General features: G+C 46.8%; 1 protein-coding gene across 1 annotated transcript in view; it reads left to right on the top strand.

The window, feature by feature from the left end:
- Positions 1 to 17,995, top strand: part of SUSD6 (sushi domain containing 6) — a 160,547-nt gene extending 142,552 nt beyond the window's left edge. The window contains exons 4-7 of the mRNA XM_078659452.1: positions 4,517 to 4,717; positions 5,526 to 5,664; positions 8,249 to 8,658; positions 16,451 to 17,995. Of these exons, the coding sequence (XP_078515578.1) occupies positions 4,517 to 4,717; positions 5,526 to 5,664; positions 8,249 to 8,658; positions 16,451 to 16,476 (776 nt within the window). The 3' untranslated portion in view covers positions 16,477 to 17,995. The remainder of the gene's footprint in view (positions 1 to 4,516; positions 4,718 to 5,525; positions 5,665 to 8,248; positions 8,659 to 16,450) is intronic.
- Positions 17,996 to 18,343: the final 348 nt, after the last annotated feature.

The raw sequence follows: 18,343 nt of genomic DNA, 5'->3' as shown, positions 1-18,343 counted from the left end.
TGTGCAATAAATGCACACCCATTTTCAGTAGATATGCTCCAAACCATATAGTATTTTTAGAAATAAAATGCCAAAATTGGTGATATGACATCTTAGGGTTTTGGTGACATTAACAAATCAAAACGCCTTCACCCTTGTGATTACATTGCATATCACTATGATATTAATTGTACCATAAAGCATGGCTGAGACACAAATACATGCATGATTATTTATAACTATTTATAAAGCGCAAAGGACAGCCAATTCACTGAATGTGCTATATTTGAGAAGCTGGCTATTTGGTGTTGGGGAGTTATTGACACAACCCTGCATGCTCAGCAGAAGCTCAGGAATGCCAGGCTGTTGTAATTGAGTTAAACGTGTTCCCAACAAAGCGCTCAGAGCCTTGAGGGAACTTTGGCTGGCTCCAGCCGTTTGATCCGTTTGACCTTTCTAATTAACTAAGTTCTCTGTGAAGAAACATTTATATCAACTCCAGCAGAATGCAATGACAACAGTCAGACTGAGGGGCAGGTAAGAGCCTGTGTGTTTGTGAGGTGTTACTTCACCCCAGTAAGGCCTGTCAGACACTAGAGTGGAAACAAACACATCTGCAGCAAGCTTAAGAAACGCTTCTTCACACTCTGCATTTAAAGGGCATTTAATATTTAAATGCATGTGTACAGACAGCACTCAGAAGCATTGCATGAGGAAACCTATACCACCGAAGAACATTTCCCAGTGTTTTGTGGTGTGTGTACAGTAAGTTCAACCAATGAAGATCCAATGTACGGACTGACACATCGCTGAGAGGTAGCGGACAAAGTTCAGCCTTGCCCCCAGCTACAGCCTGACTGGAGCCATGGCGTGCCTGCAGAAGATTGCCTTAGCTCATTACTGCAATTATTTTTCTCCAGTGTGTCTCTGGCCGAAAAAAAAAAAATCTGTAAAAATGTTGAAAATTAAACTTGGAAAGAGGCTGTGCCGCAGCCAGTGGACCAAAACAATGAAAGTTTGAGCTGATGGCGTTGTATTTTTATTTGAAACACCAATAGCTCAATCTTTCAGCAATGTGAGACCTATTGCATTAGGGAGGGGTTAAGATACAAAGGGGAAGAGTGTTGGGAGGCGAAGGACGGAACAGGCGCCCTCAGAAAAGCGCAGGGTGCTGGCAAAAAAAGCACACCAAGCTTGACATGTCGCACTTAAAGGATTTGGGTGAACCACGCTATAAGAAAGTTGTGCAGCAACCATATGCGCTGCATAAAAAAATATTATTTAAAAAAACAAAAAGGATTTGGGTGAGCTGCACTATAAAAGTCGTGCGGCCACCATTATTGAAACTCCAGCGTGCATGCCAGTGTGCTGCAAAAAGAAAATAGTGCTCATAAACGGTAAATAACAAATCCTGATTAACACCACATGTAACAGGGGCAGTCCTTATGGCAGGGTACAACAGAAGAAAATACAGTACTTAGGAGGGACTAGAAAAGAGATTAACCAAAGAAACAAAGGCATTTGGAAAAGACAGTCCAAGAAGCCATTTAAAAACATGGGTGAATGTCCATACAGCTTAATGCCCATATCCTGAATACAGCATGTCTCTAAGAGACAGCACAAGTGCTGCCTAGGCGAGACCTAAAAACTGCCACTCACACCCTAGTCACCAGCAAGTTGAACTATGGGACACCTCTATACCAGGATCACCAAGCAACTCGCCAGAAAACTACAAACCATGCGGAGCTCGACAGCCAGAGTCCTCTTCAATCTCCCAAACAGAACTCACATCACAGCATACCTCCGGGAACTACACGGACTCGATACACAAACGCTCTCAATTGAAACACCTCACACACACATTCCAGGCACTACACTATTCAGGCCTTACCTACGTGAACAGTCACAGTAACCACCCACACATCTTCACACTGCAGGATTTCTAATCTCAAACCTCCCATGCAAACACAGAACCAGATCAGGAGGACGGGCCTTCTCTGACTGCGCTTCTGAAGCATGGACCGACTTCGCGATCCACCTCAGAGCCTCTTGATCTCTTCTGGAATTCTGCAAAAAGCTGATGACCTGGCTTTTCAATTAACCAACCTACCGTAGGCAGCACTAGGCACACACACCTGCTCAACACCAGGGTATCCTCATGGGTAATAGTCCTTTGCAAACACACTACATAATCTGTGTGTAACTCAAAGTTGCTGGTTCAAATCCACCTCCCACACCCTTCCTGATGCACTTGAATTTCCAGCTGAATTTCTCCTCTGTGTGAGTAGGGAATGTGTAAACTCAAAGAGAAAAGATAAACTTTTAACACTGTAATGGAATCTGAATATCCTACTCTTGTATTCCGCAACTTGTGAAATCCACTGTATCCTTGTAATCCTGTAAAGCGCTCAGTCACCCTTTGTGGTTAAGCAGCACTGTATTATGAATTAATAAATAAATAAGTAAATATAATAAAATCCCAGCAGTGCGTGTTCAGACTTTAACTCTCCCATGGTCAGCTGGATCACAATTTTAATGAGAATAGCGTCAGTTATCAGTAGTTCTGCACAAAATATAAATTATTCATGAATGGGCAGCTTTACTGTGCTTTGATGTTGGTTGTTTGCGTGGTCAGCCATCTTTTCGAACAATGGCAGAACTGTAAATCCCTCCAGCCCATGACATCAGCGGCCCATTCAAGCATCACCAGACAACCCAAGTAGGCCCTTCTCTCTGGTACAGCTACGGTATTGTGTGGTGGACTTCGGCGGTGGGAGGGGCGGCTTTGGAATGTCCTGACCAACGTGCTCTGACAAAGGAGGCCATTTTATTTGCTGTCTAGACCAAGGTCAAGTTCTGGGCATCAGAGGGTCTTGAATGCTGGGCCACAAGCCATGGGCATGAAGCTGTGTCGCTAAGAGGCGTCCTCCGCACCCTTGACTCGGGCACCCACCAGCTACGGATCCAACTGTTTAGCAGACACATGGGTGGTGTTTTTTGGTCCGGGTGCTTCACCCACTGGTACTTGTGTGTTCAAAGCAGCAGGTGTCCATGAACCGGAGGAGCTTTGTCGGTGGGGCGCCCTGTACCCCAGCTTAGTTTGACAAACCCTCCGCTGTGCTGCATCAACCATGTTTCTAGTTTATCTCCTTGGCATTTCATTATGTTTGAGTCCTTGGCGCCTTGCCCCTTGGTAAGCCCGTACTATTGTGTGCTCAAACCCACTGATGAACGGAGGATTGTAAAATACTGCACTGTAATATAAACTTAAACAGAACTACAAACAAATCTTTTTTCTGTCTGTGTGTAGTAATTGTCTTAAGTGTTAGTGTGTATAATCATTCAAAAAAAAAGTGTTTTGGTTTAAAAACCTCGCCCGGATGCAGGCCTAGTCATGGAAGAACGTGCTATGCCACCTCCCTACATAATTCAGCAATAATAAAAATTATTTCAACCAGTTCATACGTTCATCTGTCTGTTAAACTCCATTTTGGAACAACCTATAATAAGAGGACATCCGCAAGGAAGACAAAGGTGTTAATACCATAGAAATCACTTTTGGTGCATTACAACCTTTTCATTTAACAAGTACTGACACCATGACAAGGGTGCAAAAAAAAATCAAGTTTGGACCTTGTGGTCTCCCCAGAATATGTTGTGGCAACATTAATCAAAGGATACTAGTTTAACCCCTTCGGCGCTGATGACGAGCTCAGCAAGAGGCCAGCAGTGCACTCACTTATGTAAACTGACTCTGCAAGAGGCCAGCAGTGCACTCACTTATGTAAACTGACTCTGCAAGAGGCCAGCAGTGCACTCACTTATGTAAACTGACTCTGCAAGAGGCCAGCAGTGCACTCACTTATGTAAACCGTCTCTGCAAGAGGCCAGCAGTGCACTAACTTATGTAAACCGTCTCTGCAAGAGGCCAGCATTGCACTCACTTATGTAAACTGACTCTGCAAGAGGCCAGCAGTGCACTCACTTATGTAAACTGACGGCAAGAGGCCAGCAGTGCACTAACTTAAGTAAACCGTCTCTGCAAGAGGCCAGCATTGCACTCACTTATGTAAACTGACTCTGCAAGAGGCCAGCAGTGCACTCACTTATGTAAACTGACTCTGCAAGAGGCCAGCATTGCACTCGCTTATGTAATCTAACTCTGCAAAGGGCCAGCAGTGCACCAACTTGTATAAACAATTAGAACTGTGCAAGAAGCCAACGTTGCTCTCGCTCACATAAACTAACTTTGCAAGACGGTTTATTTTCACTCTTTTGCATGAAGTAAATTTGCAAGAAGGTACCTTTGCACTCTGTCACATAAACTCTGCTAACTTCGCAAGAGTTATGTGCTTATTTACATAAACTAAACTAACTGTAAGAGGTCAGCATTGCAATTCATATACGAAAACTAACGGCTAGAGAGGGTACCTTTGCACTCATTTACATAAAGTGATCTTACTGTTCACTGTACTTATATCCACTACAGTAACTGTGTAGGAGCAGTGTTTTCATGCCATGTGCTTTCTGCTTTCAGTGTGCCCTCAGCCCTCCGAGCCCGAGAACGGGGGCTTCCTGTGCCATCCTTCCCCCTGCAAGGTGTCGCTGACCACAGGCAGCGTCATCGAGTACTTCTGTGACGAGGGCTACATGCTGAAGGGCGACTACAAGTACCTGACCTGCAAGGAGGATGGCGAGTGGAACCAGCCCATGCAGGTCAGCTGCCGGCTCAGCCCAGGTGAGTATCCTGTGACGCGTCAGGCGTTTACCTAGGGTGTCCTCTGAAGGTGGGAGAGGACGATGCAGAACAGTGTGACACCTTTTGATGCCCAGGTGGAAAGTATTCGAGAAGTAGAGGGATGGTGTTAATTCTGAATTAAAGCATCCTGCAGTCTCATTCCGTACAGGTTGTATCCTTGACTCCTGGCGTACTGCGCCTCTAGGGTGGTAGGAAGGTTCACAAATGGGTACCTCAGTGGCCGAACATTCCCCGCTTGTAGTGTAGCAGAACATTATAGAATAAAGATAAGAAAGTGCTGTCTGCACTTGAGGCCTACTTGACTTCACAAAGGTAGACTGCGTTGGGAACGACCTCCAGAAATAAAGGCATACTTCAGCACAGAAGATACCGAGGGTCGTAGAGCCTGCAAGTTCGAGCGCAAAAGAGCAGGGAACTCAACTCTTGCACAGAAACAGAAGACCATTGCTGCACATTGAGGCTCTTCTTCATGCTGTGCCTCTGGATGCCCCGCCTCTTTGGCTCCTCCATGTCTATGCCTCAGTGTGCATGTTCCCAGGAGTGTCTGCTGTTGTCGGTGTGTGAATTTACTCTTTCTGAACATTGGAGCGTGTGTGCCTGAGTGTGTGTGTGTGTGTGTGTTTGTTCGAGGGGTGATTAACAGCTAGATGTCTGCCTGTGCGTTCTTGCATACAGGGTCGCGGATGTTGTTGTATGCACGCTTACCAGGCACATGTCTATATGAGAGATCACAGTTGTTCTGAGAGATCCTTCCTTCATGCTTGCCTCTTATGCTTTTTGGCGACAGATAAAGACAACCACTCGAGCATGGGCGTTCCCACATTGTCCATCGTGGCCTCCACTGCCAGCTCTGTGGCCCTGATCCTCCTCCTGGTCGTACTCTTCGTTCTTCTGCAGCCGAAGCTCAAGTCTTTCCACCACAGCAGGTGAGTCACCAAAGTCTCCATAATCCTTATCCACCTTCCTGGTTAGTGTAGTCCGAGACCTCACCGGATTAGGTGCCCAGCCACAGCTGGTAATAGCGATAGATGTTTGTAACTAGTAGTATTAATAGTAGTAGTAAATAGCGGTGTTCGGAAATTGGGCGATGTCAGGAGATGTTGCTCCTCATGGGTAAAGCAGAACCAGTGGGCACAGAGGGCATAAAATGGTGCACATGGGTATGTTTAAAGGGCATCCTTTCTCTGGTGTAAAAGCACTGGTAGGGAAGCACGCAACAGCAATACAGAGGGCTCACTGCTGAACTGGCACAAGTTAGGGGGGCAGGCATATGAAGAATAAGTTGATCTCTAACATCTGTTTCCCTTCAAGGTTAATCAACTGACCAGAACCATGACAAAAACAGTGGGCTCAAACTAGAACCAATCCCACTCTCCTCCCTCCTAGTATTTTTGAACAGGTCTTGTCACTTCTCACTCCTGGGCCTCCATTGGCTAATTGATGGTAAAGCATGATGCGCTCTTCTAATTATCAGTTGTCAGATCAATCGTGCAGCTGGACAGATGCTGATAGATTGTTAGACCATGCCCGGTGAGCCCGGGTGTGCTTTGCATGCAGACATAAGTCTGACTTACTCGGTGCTCGCACTCTAATAACATCGGAGGAGACACATTGTGGGAAAAACATCACCTATGCTCTCGACTTGTGAAACCTCCTTCACCCGACACTGTTCATTAATATTCGACAAAAGAAGTTTGTTGCATCTACATGCTTCTCCCCCCTCACTGCATGTGCACCTACCTAATTATCACTACTTCTTTTTCTCTTTCCACTCCTTATTCGTTTTCTTCCTCTTAATTTTCATATCTTTATATTCGCCTTTGTATTTGTTTCTCTTTATAGCTTCCATATTTTCAATATAGCTGTGTCCCTCTAAGGTGCGCGTGCTGAGACATCCCCTCGGCCTCTGCCCTACTGTAGCAAGACTGAAAGTGCTCACACAAATAAAACGCAAACATTACTCCTGACCTTCCAGGCAGCAAGTTATTATTTTTTTTGTTACCAATCCTTTTAATTGGGCTAGTCAAGCCCTCTACCTCTCTTGTCAAACACTCGTGCCACACTTCAGATGCTGTGACTCGCGATTCGCACACAGGTGGGTCCGGCACACACAGACTAATGGAGGGAGCACTGCTCATAGGTGTCAATTTGAGATCATAAACCAACGTGTATCCAGTTAAATACACTCCGTGACCTTTAAATATCCATCCATATGTTGAGTAACTCTTTATCATACACCGTACAGCCTGCACTTTGTATCCCGTGAAAGGAACAGAAGTTATTTTCACATGTATATTAATTAACAACATAATTGTGTTTAAATGTGTTCCTGTTTTAATAAAAGTCAATAAGGAAATGCTGAAAACATTTAACTGTATGCAGCATGCTTACTTAGTCGGTCATTTGCAGGTGCTGTTTAAGACTTTCTAATTACTAACAATTAGAGGGGCGATGAAAATCTGTCTGGCATGTTCGCGTCTAAAGAAAGCGCCATTCGTCTTTTATCTTGTGTATTTTATTTGATCTGAACATAGCATGCAGCATAATTTATTGGTTCAAGGTTTTTGCTACAGAATGGGTAGAATTATTCTGAAAGAGGTGCATGCAAGTTGCATATATTTCATAAAGATTCATTTTACAAGACCCGCAGACGTGGTGACTTTGACCGTATCGTCCAGGTTGAACAGGGAGGTTAGGAGCAATTCCCAGATTATTGTGGCGTCCCTTATTAGAATATCACAGGCATCTAATGTCATACATCACTGATGATCAGTGAAACAAGCTGTAGCTCGGCATTGTGTGTGTTTGTTGTCGGTCTTTCCCTGCAACCACAGCTTACAATAAATCCTAGAATGCCACAGTCTTTAGAAACAAGAGTCGTCTTCAGGTATCGAGCACTCCGACAGGTTATTTGGCAACAGAACTTTAAGCTGCGGAAGACCTGGAAGATCTGAGCTAGTAATTGCACTATGGTTTATTGGGCTTCTTTTGAGAACTGGATGCACACAGCAAAATGTTAAAACAGGAGACTGGTGTTTTCAGTCATTGCAGAAGTGTGCTCCAAAAGGGTAAACGAAGAACTAAGAAGCATGGGTACCCAAAGTAGTCCAAAAAGTAATTTAGAGTTGTGGGATATTGGCAAAATGTTCTAATGTTAATTTGTGAGGTGTTAATGCTAGCACATGTTCTACATTCTGTCCACACAACCAGAGTAAAAAAAAAAAAAAAAGAAATACTCTCCTTCCGATGACTGCCACCCGATTGCAGTTCTCCTACTATCTCTAAAACAAGCAGTCTCTGTACGCTGTTAAAAAAAAATACAGAAATCCTTTTTTGCATTGTTATTGCATCAAACAACAAATCTCCTCCTTTTTGTACTAAAATCTTATCACCTTTCTACCATTCATATATTTCATGTTGGAGAAGTCATGGGAGTGAACGACTTGTGGTGCTTACCAGTGCTAAAAATTTAACCTTTATGAACTGTATTTTTTCTTTTAACAAAAATAGGCGTGACCAAGGCGTGCCAGGGGACCCAGTGTCCATCGTAGTGAATGGCGTTCAGGTGGCCCTCCCGTCCTACGAAGAAGCAGTCTACGGCAGTGCTGGTAACTGCATCCCACCATCAGATTCCCGGGTGCAGATTGTTATGTCCGAAGGGCCTGGGCAGGCTAGTCCTCGAGAAGCTCGGCGGGAACCTGCTTCCTATAGCAGCGGGGAGGACGAGGTACCCGGACACTCGGGTCTGTGTGAAGCCAGCGGCTCCCGGCACTCAGAGACTGTTCTAGTGCACCAAGCAACCACCTCCTCATGGGTCGCTGGTGTTGGCAGCCGGCCCGTGCATGCAGATGCTGCAAACTCAGAAAATGCAGATTTGCATAGCCTTTCATCTCTCACATCCTCCGAGGACTACACAGATGGTGAGTTCCTTAATCAGTTTTTTTCTGCTGTCAAGGTCTTAAACACTAGACTGTGCATGGTAGCTTCCTATTTAAACACATCAGAATCCTCCTACAAGGTGGCCATGTTGGGTGTAGGTAAATCTCCATTTCACAAGTATAGCTCATTGCAATGTCTCAAGATGCTTGTGTCTTAGCCACTCACTTTAGGTATGAGCGCTTCTTGACTCCATGGTTTCGCTCCATGTGAAATGCTGAAAAAATGCTTAGGGCCATTTTACTATTCATCACAATATATAGTATCTATATTTTATTCTGTCACCAGATCTGATTACAGCACCCTGAGTTAGTGTCCCATCCCTGGGTACTTGCTGGTTGTGCTATTATAGATGGAGATCAAGCATATGCCCAAATGGTACAGTCCACTTTCAGCTTCTAGGCCACATCACCTCTCTGCAGAAATTCAAGCAGACAGTCTTGTTTCAGCCATGCTGGCATCACCAGTAATGTGCTGCTTGGGACTGCGGCACAGTGAACTATGACCGGACATAAGTCTCACTTAGGACCAGCCACAGAGGAAAAACCATAATTGCTAGGATTTATTTATTTGATCTGAGTCCATTTGACTTATTCTGGGCTACATTCCAAGCCAGCAGTGTTTTGCTCACTGTGGCATAAAGAAGGGGTCCAACATCTATATGTTTTCCAGCTCCAAAGGGACGGCTCAGTATACACTACTAGGTGATATTCGCTCTATACAGGAACTCAAGCTGCCCCAAATTGGTTTCCTGCCAGAATGGGTTTGGACCGATTCTGATTTCCATATAGTATATTTAGGCTTTCCTGTTTTCAGTTTCTATTTTTGGTAAATGCTGGTGGTGTTTTTTCAGTGCTTTCCAGTGATTTCCATACCTCAAAAAAACAGTGCTTTTCAGTGTTTACTCATTTCCGCGTCCTAAAAAACAACTGAAACGGTGTTTATGGAACGCTCTGCTTTTATGTTTGCTTTTTCAATTTTTCGTCAGCATATTATATGGTAGTGTAAGTGGTCATGAGCCACTCATGAGGAAAAGCTAAGCAAGGGATATACACAAGAGTATGAAATACAGGTATATTGCTGGCGCTGTTAGAGTACTCATTGGAAAAATCTAAGGAAGGTACTGCAAAAGTTCAACCTACTCACAAGTAATACTGGTGCAACAGTTTCACAGTACTCGCGATAAAACGCTATGCAAGGCATGCAGTTGCAAACAAAACACCTGTGAGTTAGTAGCACCTTCTAAGAAGCATAAGAGCAAGCAATATATAAGTGTGTAGACCAGTGCTTCATTTGTGAAAGAGAGTGTCAGGGCCTGAAACTCTGCTCAGAAGCCCGCGGCCGGTGCAGTGAAACATGGGCGCGAGGAATACCAAGGCTGGTAGTTTTAATGCCACCTCATACCTCTTTAATCCACTACCAGACACTCCCCTCCCCTTTATCTCACTCCTTGAGGTTCCTGAATTTTCATTTTGTGACGGTTTTGCCGCCTTCCACCGTCTTTCTGCTATGTGTAATAGGTACATAAATGATGTGGAAAAATAAGTGTGGGTTCCCCAAGAGTAAGTGTCCCCACTGGCAACCACCAGCTATTTCTCCCTCTGTCTCACTCACTCTCACTGCCTCTCTCTCCCTCTATCACACTCTCTCTCTCCCTGACTCCCTCTGTCTCACTCACTCTGACTGTCTCACTCCCTCTCTGTCTCCCTCTCTCCTTCCCTCTCTGTCTCCCTCTCTCCTTCCCTCTCCGTCTCCCTCGCTCTCCTTCCCTCTCCGTCTCCCTCGCTCTCCTTCCCTCTCCGTCTCCCTCGCTCTCCTTCCCTCTGTCTCCCTCCTCACTCTGTCTCCCTCCTCACTCTGTCTCCCTCCTCACTGTCTCCCTCCTCACTGTCTCCCTCCTCACTGTCTCCCTCCTCACTGTCTCCCTCCTCACTGTCTCCCTCCTCACTGTCTCCCTCCTCACTGTCTCCCTCCTCACTCTGTCTCCCTCCTCACTCTGTCTCCCTCCTCACTCTGTCTCCCTCCTCACTCTGTCTCCCTCCTCACTCTGTCTCCCTCCTCACTCTGTCTCCCTCCTCACTCTGTCTCCCTCCTCACTCTGTCTCCCTCCTCACTCTGTCTCCCTCCTCACTCTGTCTCCCTCCTCACTCTGTCTCCCTCCTCACTCTGTCTCCCTCCTCACTCTGTCTCCCTCCTCACTCTGTCTCCCTCCTCACTCTGTCTCCCTCCTCACTCTGTCTCCCTCCTCACTCTGTCTCCCTCCTCACTCTGTCTCCCTCCTCACTCTGTCTCCCTCCTCACTCTGTCTCCCTCCTCACTCTGTCTCCCTCCTCACTCTGTCTCCCTCCTCACTCTGTCTCCCTCCTCACTCTGTCTCCCTCCTCACTCTGTCTCCCTCCTCACTCTGTCTCCCTCCTCACTCTGTCTCCCTCCTCACTCTGTCTCCCTCCTCACTCTGTCTCCCTCCTCACTCTGTCTCCCTCCTCACTCTGTCTCCCTCCTCACTCTGTCTCCCTCCTCACTCTGTCTCCCTCCTCACTCTGTCTCCCTCCTCACTCTGTCTCCCTCCTCACTCTGTCTCCCTCCTCACTCTGTCTCCCTCCTCACTCTGTCTCCCTCCTCACTCTGTCTCCCTCCTCACTCTGTCTCCCTCCTCACTCTGTCTCCCTCCTCACTCTGTCTCCCTCCTCACTCTGTCTCCCTCCTCACTCTGTCTCCCTCCTCACTCTGTCTCCCTCCTCACTCTGTCTCCCTCCTCACTCTGTCTCCCTCCTCACTCTGTCTCCCTCCTCACTCTGTCTCCCTCCTCACTCTGTCTCCCTCCTCACTCTGTCTCCCTCCTCACTCTGTCTCCCTCCTCACTCTGTCTCCCTCCTCACTCTGTCTCCCTCCTCACTCTGTCTCCCTCCTCCCTCTGTCTCCCTCCTCCCTCTGTCTCCCTCCTCCCTCTGTCTCCCTCCTCCCTCTGTCTCCCTCCTCCCTCTCACCCTCTGTCTCCCTCCTCCCTCTCACCCTCTGTCTCCCTCCTCCCTCTCACCCTCTGTCTCCCTCCTCCCTCTCACCCTCTGTCTCCCTCCTCCCTCTCACCCTCTGTCTCCCTTTCCCTCTCACCCTCTGTCTCCCTTTCCCTCTCACCCTCTGTCTCCCTCCTCCCTCTCACCCTCTGTCTCCCTCCTCCCTCTCACCCTCTGTCTCCCTCCTCCCTCTCACCCTCTGTCTCCCTCCTCCCTCTCACCCTCTGTCTCCCTCCTCCTCTCACCCTCTGTCTCCCTTTCCCTCTCACCCTCTGTCTCCCTTTCCCTCTCACCCTCTGTCTCCCTTTCCCTCTCACCCTCTGTCTCCCTTTCCCTCTCACCCTCTGTCTCCCTTTCCCTCTCACCCTCTGTCTCCCTTTCCCTCTCACCCTCTCTCCCTTTCCCTCTCACCCTCTGTCTCCCTTTCCCTCTCACCCTCTGTCTCCCTTTCCCTCTCACCCTCTGTCTCCCTTTCCCTCTCACCCTCTGTCTCCCTTTCCCTCTCACCCTCTGTCTCCCTTTCCCTCTCACCCTCTGTCTCCCTTTCCCTCTCACCCTCTGTCTCCCTTTCCCTCTCACCCTCTGTCTCCCTTTCCCTCTCACCCTCTGTCTCCCTTTCCCTCTCACCCTCTGTCTCCCTTTCCCTCTCACCCTCTGTCTCGCTCTCCCTCCCTCGCTCTCCCTCCCTCGCTCTCCATCCCTCGCTCTCCCTCCCTCGCTCTCCATCCCTCGCTCTCCCTCCCTCGCTCTCCCTCCCTCGCTCTCCCTCCGTCTGTTCTATCCATCTCTGTAATACATGTGGACAGACAGAAGGGCAACACCTAGCCATGCAGTGAGAACTCCCACTGGAGGTTAAACACCTTGCCATGTAGTGAGAACTCAACAAGAAGATGACCACACACTGCCTCAGGAATATTAAAAAGCAAGACAGAAACTGATGTCCGTTTTAGATTCCACACAGACCTTCTCTTCCTACAGCACAGACCATTCAGACAAGATAATACAATAACAATATCAGGAAGAAACAGGTCTAAGAGAGGCTTCAGAAACGACATTCCACTGTAGGGCAGCTTCGGACAGAGGAAGCAGTCGTGAGTTGTATCTCTGGTTGGAAATCTGACGCCAGAACACCCCCACGTGAGCCAGGCAGGGGGCCTGGTGTTGCTCTGGTCCTTTGGCCTTTCACACCTCGGCACCACATTCTCTGGTCTGTCTTCTCCCCCTGCACTCTGGCGCTCATGTAAAGCGCTCTGATACCTCCGGGTTTTATGTGCGCTATATAAAACCCTCCCCCTAAAAATGTATACTAATCTGCCACTGATTTGTTAGACACAGAAAGCGTTCAGCAGTAAATCAAACCTCTTTAGAGCGTCCCCGCAGCCAGCAATCATACCGTCCCTTTAATAAATGCACACCAGTCTCCACATACAGGCAATCACAGAATCGCTATAAATGCACCCCAGAATGCGTAATCTGAGGCCTGTGTAGTTGTGTATGGGGATACTTCAAACTACCCAAGCGTGGCACTTGCTGTCAGAAATGCTGCATTTTTCACCTACTGGGTGCTGGAGGACTGCTCGTCCTGACTTGGGCAGGTGTGCTGGGCAGGAAAGAGAGTCCGGACTGGCACAACGGACTTCACATGACACTGATCTAAACTACTGGATCTAAGGCGGCATGCGGCATGTGGGGGTCCTGCTCACCAATGCTTGGGAAGGTGAGCTGGCAGTGGGGACTCGCGGGGGCGGCAGTGCTCTGCTGAACTCATAAAATAAAACATTTTAAAAACGAAGAGGTGAGCCTGCAGTGGCGCTGTAATTCATATCATGGCACGTTTTAAACTGTGCAAACCTGACTCTGTCCGTGGCATTAAGCTCCCCACTCTAAGAAGGGCTGTAAAACAAGATAGCCTTGGTAAGTGAAATGGTCGTATACAGACCTGTGAAGTACTTAGATGCGCCAGAACACAATACCTCCTCTTGCCCCCCCCCCCCGCGTGAGCCAGGCAGGGGGCCTGGTGTTGCTCTGCCCCTTTGGCCTTTCACACCTCGGCACCTCATTCTCTGGTCTGTCTTCTCCCCCTGCACTCTGGCGCTCATGTAAAGCGCTCTGATACCTCCAGGTTTTATGTGCGCTATATAAAACCCTCCCCCTAAAAATGTAAACTAATCTGCCACTGATTTGTTAGACACAGAAAGCGTTCAGCAGTAAATCAAACCTCTTTAGAGCGTCCCCGGAGCCAGCAATCATACCGTCCCTTTAATAAATGCACACCAGTCTCCACATACAGGCAATCACAGAAGCGCTATAAATGCACCCCAGAATGCGTAATCTGAGGCCTGTGTAGTTGTGTATGGGGATACTTCAAACTACCCAAGCGTGGCACTTGCTGTCAGAAATGCTGCATTTTTCACCTACTGGGTGCTGGAGGACTGCTCGTCCTGACTTGGGCAGCCAAGAGATCCTGGACTGGCTCAACGGACTACACATGGGACTGATCTAAACTACTGGATCTAAGGTGGCATGCGGCATGGGGGGGTCCTGCTCACCAATGCTTGTGGAAGATGAGCTGGCAGTGGGGACTCGCGGGGGCAGCAGGGCTCTGCCTGGTGCTCGAAGGCCTACCTGGGGCAAATCAAACTGTTGCAGACTCGCTGGTGTGGCGCTGGTGGCTGCTGCATCAGCGCGTGGTGAGAGGGGCGGCAGGGCCCTGCAGAACCCATAAAATACACATTTAAAAAACGAGGAGGTGAGGCCTGCAGAAGCGCCGTAATTTTCATCAGCACTAAACACATTCCAAACTGCGTTGTTCTCAGGCCTAAATTGGCGCTTTGCTTCTAATGCTTTAGCTCCATCAAGTGGCCAAGTTGTGCAATAGCAAAGAAAATCAGTGACACTGTTTAAACCGGTTCAGCTGATTTTCACACCGGTAGGGTATTCTCGGTCAGAATCGGTTTTAACCGAAATCCGGACAGCCTAAGTATATTGTATATTTGTAATGTGGGAGGTGGATATTGTCACTGGTTCGGATTCATTCAAGCTTTTCACCCATCACTTTTTTGAGGTCCCCTTTATCTTGAAAGAAATGCATGTATTTCAGGTAGATGTCTCTGAAGAGGATAAGTACTGCAGGGAATGCCGCTTGCATGAAACTATTTTCGAACAATCCAGACAGGTGGACTTTGACTGCATTGCGTAGATAAATAAAAGTTTAACAATGTTCTCAGAAAGTTTTGAGAGTCCAAGGTCAACCAAATGTGTTTAACTTTGGCATTACCAACCCTCTGCCAACTTATGGAGAAATATTTATAAGACAAGAGAAACCCTTAGAGCCATGGGAACCTGGGTAAGTGTCATTACTCAAGAACAGTGGTTTTAGTTACACAATTTTCCGCAATCTGCAGAATCGCTGTATGCAATTAATGCCTTTTATCTCACTGAAACATATGACCACTTAAACTTTGAAGCAAACTCCAGGTTCACCTTGCTGAACCACCATTTTGTGGACCCTCCACTTCTTAGCTCCTGCCTGCGATCTGTTCATTCTAATGATTTGGATAAATCGTCACGGATAGGGAATATCAAACCGAATGGAACGTGCGCTGAATTCCAAGCCTCGTTTTTAAGGTCTCAGTGACGGTCATCTGTACTGCACTGGATACGCACCGCCAGAGCGGAGCCATCTCCATTTGATTTCTCCTGTGTGGTCAGTAAAGTTTTTTCCTTCTCCTCTCCCTGCTATAGGTTTCAAAATAGCAACCCAGAGTAAGTACATTCCTTTATTAATGGTCAATAGTGAGCACAACTGTATGTTCCGGCATACATTCAGACCAGCCTAAATTTGTGCATCCATCAGACTGGCTCTCGCAGGTATCCATTTTTGAGAGATCTCCCATGCACCATAATGGACAACATAACACCCATCCTAATCCATTGGTTAATTGCAAAAGATATGCCTGCACCAAATATGTTCTGATGAGTCCCCTGTAACTCGATGAGGGTCGAAACGCCATCTACAACATAGGATAGCAAACAAACTACATCTTAAAATCAGACTAATAATAATCAAGACACGTTATTTAATATTAACACACAAAGATTCAAATCTTTTTTAGTACTTCTTGGTTGTGCTTTATTTCTGTTAACCGTAGACACATTGCACATATGCGTTTTTCAACTTTTTGGCAATGATTAATATATAATGATTTTGGATCAAGTTGATCTTTACATAAGAAGGCCTGTGTTGCTCCTATGTTTCAGTGTTAAGACATTAATTGCATAAATTGATTTCACTTATTATTGAAAATTGGGTTGGAATGGTACCAATGAGAACCGCTGTTGATGAATAATTACCATCTGGAGAAGGGCAGCTGGCTACCTTTTGCCATGTTCTTTGTTATTTTATTAAAGGCACATGATTTACACATTTGTTTTCCTCAAGGTCCTTAATGTGAGTTACTGTGGGAGGGAAAATGTATTTTCACACTCATTCACTGCTCTTATTGGCTCCCCCGTCACTTGACCCTACCCTTAGTAACTGTGTGTACAATGGGGACGCTAAGCACCTATCTGTCATTTTATATGTACTATGCAAAGATTAAAAAAAATATATAGATAGAGGCTTATTAAAATTGTTAAGTATGGGCCTAGTACCATTATTACCTGCTCGATCTAGTGCAACATGTGAATTAGTCCACATTGCAATTAACCTGCCCAGGAGGGTGTGATGTTATGTTCTGATGTTTTGTTTTCTCCTTTTCAGATATCCCTCTGCTGAAGGAAGCATGAAATCAGCCACAATAGCCTGGTCACCCGGGGGTCTTTCTTTATCATTTCCCTTTATCGGTTTTCAACACACTCTGTGGCCTTCCACCTCACCCTGCACTCTTCCCTCCCAGTGCACGTGGGCAACGGCCACCGTCCCCACCAGTGACCCGGATAACAAACTTGAAGACATTGGCTGCCGTCATCCTTAGTCTGTTTCCACACGCAGATGCTGGGCCGCGCCTGCTGTCCAGCCACTCCGTTGATGGGGAGGGGTTCCCAGCCAATTGTTCAGCAGCGGCCGCCCTGGCGGTTGAGTAGCCGCTGCATTAACTGTGCCTTCCCCCCACCCCTTCCATTCCACTTAGTACACGCGGCCTGTCATGTCAGCCTCCTTACAGTGGGGGGTGATTGCAGTGGCTTGCTTGTACTTGCGTGGCAGAGACAGAACAAGCTCGAATTGTCTTATTCACCATGCTTCCCTGGTGGCCGGAGTGTATGAGTCTGCTCAGCGTAAGTAGATGAGCCTGCGCGTTGCTTGAGTAGACATGCCTGCACGCTGCTTGAGTAGATGAGTCTGCGTGCTGCTTGAAGATGAGTGCGCGCTGCTTGAAAAGATGAGTCTGCGCATCTTCTGAATCTTGAACGTGCCCCCACGGATTCTCCACTCACCAAGCAAGCGTTTGCCAGCCATCTCTCGTGATTGTTACTGAATCTGTTTGTATGTATGGTGTGTGATCATAATTCCCTAATTATTGGGTGAGTGAGATGTTGGACGAGTGAGTGCAGTCTCGTCGCTGCTTTTTCCCCTCTCCCATATGTGTGCTGAATCTGGGGGAATAAATCCTCTCTTTAGGAACTGGCTGAGTCTCTTAGTGTTGTAGGTGGGCCACCTCTGATTAAAACCTCTAATAGGACTTGGAATGGGGTGGAAAGGGAGAGCGTGTTTTTGGGAGAGTCGGGTGAACTGTGTAAGAGGTAGGCTGTGGATGTACTTTGTTCAAAACTCATGTACTTCTGTACCAAAAAACAGTGCCTGTTTCTTGACCATTCAGGTTGGAAAAGGAGGTTCTTTAAAGAGGAACAGTTTTTCAGCATTTTACCAGAATTTGTACACAGAGCTCAGGAGAGGGCGTCTCCCTCTTTTTAGCTGACCATCACAATAGGACTTTGAAATATCTTTAATCTTCTCTGCTGGGTGTTTTTATTTATTTTTTAATCCTATTTTGAGCCTTTTGCTTTGGACCAATATGGTCCAGTACAGGCTAGAGGATATTTTTGGGTCTGAGGGTCACTCAAGGAACTTCCAGGGGAACTGTGCAAGCACCCACGAGCACTCGGTATGGGACCCCAGACTCTAGAAGTGAGGCGTTGATGCACAAACACATTAACCCTGGTTTTACCTGGTTTAACCATAGCCTCTTGTGCTTGCCCGACACATATTCTCGCTTCTCATGTAGCCACCAGCGCCAGGATGCCTGCAAGGTAACAGTGCGCTTTATAAGTTGATTAAATAAATAAATAAATAAATAAATAAATAAAATTTTAGGAATCTTACGGGCAGTTTTATCATTTTCAAATGATTAATAAAAAATCTGTTTAAATCCTGCCGGAATTGTACATGGAGGAGAATAGCAGGACTTATGGGAGCAGGGGAATCTGGAACCATTTTCTACTACTTCCTTTCTACTTAATTAGCTCATTATGATTCTAGTTGCAGTAGCAATTGTAGAGAATTCAATTCAGGCACGACTGAGGGACACCAGGTATGAAAGTGTCATACGCTTTTCCCCCCCTCTAAAGTCTCTAGTTATAAACATTTTTAAAAACCTCTCCCACTCGCCCTCCTTCACCAGCAGCGGCCTGGATCTGCTGAGAACCGTAGTCTCAA

Source organism: Lissotriton helveticus, chromosome 9 (assembly GCF_964261635.1).
Source record: "Lissotriton helveticus chromosome 9, aLisHel1.1, whole genome shotgun sequence".
Lineage (NCBI taxonomy): Eukaryota > Metazoa > Chordata > Amphibia > Caudata > Salamandridae > Lissotriton > Lissotriton helveticus.
Note: the sequence above shows the minus strand (reverse complement) of the source record. Positions and strands in the feature narration are given on the sequence as shown.